At 33.9% G+C, this 4,334-nt stretch overlaps 1 protein-coding gene across 1 annotated transcript in view; it reads left to right on the forward strand.

Annotated features, from left to right (window-relative positions):
- The window catches only part of LOC107751257 (acetyl-CoA carboxylase-like), a 69,751-nt gene that overhangs the window by 4,200 nt on the left and 61,217 nt on the right, over positions 1 to 4,334 (forward strand). Inside the window, 3 exon segments of the mRNA XM_016566937.1 lie at positions 2,660 to 2,792; positions 3,223 to 3,361; positions 3,673 to 3,782. Of these exon segments, the coding sequence (XP_016422423.1) occupies positions 2,660 to 2,792; positions 3,223 to 3,361; positions 3,673 to 3,782 (382 nt within the window).

Genomic DNA, 4,334 nt, shown 5'->3' on the forward strand with positions numbered 1-4,334 from the left:
GATACCGGTATTACCAGTGTTGTCACACGTCGATTAACCGGTGGGAAAATTTCCTCACCGTCACAACCCTACTACAGAGACATTTTCTGTAAAATAAATAAATACATAAATGATTATTTATTTATTTATCTATTTATTAAATTTAATTCATTAATTATTACAAAGACATCATGGATCTTTTAAATTGTTAGGTCTAAACATGTCAGTTTGTGTTAGTCAGGTTTTGTCATTATTGCTACTAAGAAAAATATTATAACTGTCTATGGTAAATAAAAGTGTCCGTTGGGGATAGGGAACATGTGTCCACCCTTTATAGTCACCGGATCACATGCAGGCAACTGCTATTTAATGGCTGCATTGTGAATATATATTTACTGAAATACTAAACTCAGCTGCCTAGTGTGTTTTTGTCTGTTTCCGATTTGATTACCTGTTGATTTAATTTACATAATACGTCATGCCTCTGTGTTTAACTAAGGCCTCGTACGAGCTGCTCAGAGAAGCCTTATAGGACAGGGTGGCTGTGCTGAAACTGCCTGAATGGGCCAAGATGTCCCTCCTCCCCATATTGCTCTACTATTGGTCGAGGGGAGGGGCTGGGGCTGTGGTGGGCAAGTGCAAAGGAAGTACATTCTTTTTGGCTAAGGGGAGGGCAGAGGAGGAAAATCTAGGAGTCTGGGAGGAGGAGAGCCATTCCAGTCCTTCCACCTTAAAGAAGCGTTTTGTGTGTGCCAGCACTTCCGACATGATGCAATACTGTAACTTCAGGTTACACGTGAAGGGTAAGTTAGGGATAGCATACTACTACACTATTAATTCTATTTATGCAGTATACAGTATGTATGATATGCAAAGTATGCATTTTCTCAGTCTTGAATAACCAAATGACCCACATGTGCCAACCCGGGAATATTGTGTGATATTCTGTATCCCACAATGCAATGCACTTGACCTTCCATTTCCAGAAGAACCAGAACCAGAAGTAATATCTGCCTTCTTGATTCAAGAATCAGACTTCCAAATGTTAAGACATTTTTACACAAGACTGGATATGCAAAGAAACTTTTGTAATGTCCAAATGATAACTGGATGCCTATATTTAACATGCATGTAGCGTGAAACTGTTTGATATGCAGCATGTAGCATACTCCTGATTGATTACTGTTTTTGGCAGCATACAGTATATATACAGTACTGTAGGGATGTAACGATTCACTCAACTCACGATTCGATTCACGGTTTTGATTTCACGATTCGATTCGATTCACTTTTTAAAAATTTTTTACAAAATGAGATTTAAGACAAATTATAAATTAAATGTGTCCTTTTATTATTGCTTGGACAAAATACTGTACGTTTCTTTGTGAAATTGAAATATAACACTATAATAATATACTAATATAGCACTTGCATATTATTGCTCTTTTGTTGGTTTTGATTGCTTCTATTGTCCTCATTTGTAAGTCGCTTTGGACAAAAGCGTCTGCTAAATGACAAAATTTAAATATAATGTAAATGTAAATAACAAAACAAGCCCCAAATCAAATAAATAAGTAACACAAATAAAATAAATCTCTTCATATAAACAAACTAAGGCTTTGTCTGTGCTTTTCCATTTAAAATTAGAGGCAACCACTGCATTCTAATCTTGATCCAAACAAAGATGCTGCATACATGCAACGGGAAAGAAATTATAGAAATTATACTTTTATTTAGCAAGGATGCTTAAAATTGATCAAAAGTGATGATAAAGGCATTTATAATGTTACAAAAGATTTCTATTTCAGATAAATAGTGTTCATATCGATATCGGAATTATATCGTATCGACCGAAATTAAGAAATATATCGTGATATCAATTTTGGCCATATCGTCCAGCCCTACCATCGAAAGACAGTAAGTTCCCCTCAGACATACATTCATATAAACTCCTACCCCTAATTGAATCGCGATTTGTTTAGCATCTCAACCGATTTGAATCGTCACATATTTAAATCGATTTTCAACCGGCTCGCGGTTAATCGTTACATCCCTAATATACTGTGTAGCATTTGTGCTAGTATTATTTTTTTTGTTCTTCTGTACCTTTGAAGACATCCATCTATTTGACCATCTATAACTTTTTAATTTTAACCTTTCAAAACGTTTTTTAAAATATGCCTTATCAAGGGGGGTGAATTTACAGGATTGATTTACAGGCTTTGGAAAGTCATGAAAGTTACCTGGGACAAATTCCTGAAGTCATGGAGAAAATAGTAAATAGACTTTTGTCTTTTTTATTGCATTGCAAAAAAACATAAACAAACAAACAAAAAACGTATGTACTTATTTGATAACAGAAATGTGCATTGTTCATCATTTTTATGTTTTTGGAATTTTGCCATTTTTCTAGCAAGTTAACATTTTTGTATGGAGCCCCACACATGACATGCAGAGGAACAGACAGATATTCCCAGGAATTCATTTGTTCCCTATTTTTAATTTATTTATTGCTGATTTGTTCTTTCATTTTTCTCAAAATTAAAAAAAAATCCAATCCAAAATGATCAACCATGCTGTCAGTTGCAAGCGTGTGTATTGCTATAGTGTTCATCTGTTTGTATTCAGTGTTTCTCAGGCTGCATTGTGAATTATGTTGGTATTGTGTGCATTTCTCAAGGCCTAGCATGTCAGGACTTCACCTTGTGAAGCAGGGCAGGAACCGCAGACGCATCGACTTGCAGAGGGACTTTACTGTCGCTTCCCCCGCTGAATTCGTCACCCGATTTGGTGGCAACAAAGTCATTGAGAAGGTAAGATCCTTGACTGCAATTTGCTATTCTGCTATATGCGTGGTGCAGTGGTATATTTTAGTGTCATTCAGATAGTGTTGTAGGTTTTTTTTTTTTTTTTTTTTTAATATTTTACTATTTTAATTCAAATGTTTTTAAATTTAAACTTACAATTTTGTTATTTTTGTCATTTTTATTCTTCATATTTTAAATAGGTCTATACATTTTTTACTTTTATTTCAGTTTTAGTTGTTTTATTACAAGTTAAACTAAATTAAATTGAGTAATGTTTCCTTGGCAACTAGTTAATATATATATATTTTAAATTATTATTTTTTTTTATTTATTTCAATTAACTTTTTTTAAGTAACTGAATGTTTTTATGGTTTTTGTTAACTATAAACCACCCTGGTGTGGTGACAGCTGTGAATATCATATTTTGTTGTGACAGGTTCTCATTGCTAACAATGGCATCGCTGCAGTTAAGTGCATGCGCTCCATCCGTCGCTGGGCTTATGAAATGTTTCGGAATGAACGGGCCATACGTTTTGTAGTCATGGTTACCCCGGAGGACCTCAAAGCCAATGCAGGTGTGTTTAAAATGCTGAGCTTAACTGTTACGTCATCAGACTTAAAAAATAGCTTGAGAAAACCTTCCCCTACTGCTGGCTGTATCATGGTGTAATCCAGGAAAAGCCATGCTGGACTGTGGACTGGCAAATGTATTTAGCAAGGAATGTCTTGGTCCTTCTCTTCATTTATGTCAGTATGCTTTGTCGGTGCAGACCTGGCCTAATTTGCATAGAAAGGATTCAGTGAGGTGAAAATTATTTATGAATAGGCCTGTAATCTCAAATGTACTTGATGAAATACTTAAACATATGTATAATTCTGTCTGCAGAGTATATCAAGATGGCAGATCACTATGTACCTGTCCCAGGAGGGACAAACAACAACAACTATGCTAATGTGGAACTCATTTTGGACATAGCTAAGCGAATTCCCGTTCAGGTAAATGCATATGAGCTTTGATGACTGGTGTTCAGAGCAAATAAAATTATTTTGGTAACACTTAAAAGACTTAAATCAGGCTGCACAATTAATGTGTGAAATTTAAGACATTAGTAAAATAACTTATTGTGAAATAAAAGTATTATTATATTTAAGTATTATTTTTTTTGTTGTTGTTTTAAGCACAGTTGTATTATTACAACAGTAATGCGAGTTAAAAAAATAATATAAAAACAAAGGAATGTTCATATATAAATACATTCTTTTTGCATGGATGTTTCAGCAGCAGCATTATAGGATGTTTTTTCTTATGATAAATCCTTTTGCATATCCCATTTATATGTAATATATTGTAAAATATGACCAAATATAATTAGAAAACAATAAAAAATAAAATAAAATAGAATGCTTAAAGGGGTCCTATTATGCTTTTTTCACTTTTTCAACTTTAGTTAGTCTGTAATGTTGCTTTTTGAGCATAAAAAAGATCTGCAAAGTTACAAAGCTCACAGTCCACTTGTCAAAAGGAGATATTTTATTCAACAGAAATCA

This window comes from Sinocyclocheilus rhinocerous, unplaced genomic scaffold, assembly GCF_001515625.1.
Source record: "Sinocyclocheilus rhinocerous isolate Xijiao unplaced genomic scaffold, SAMN03320098_v1.1 scaffold1083, whole genome shotgun sequence".
In the NCBI taxonomy this organism is placed as follows: Eukaryota; Metazoa; Chordata; class Actinopteri; order Cypriniformes; family Cyprinidae; genus Sinocyclocheilus; species Sinocyclocheilus rhinocerous.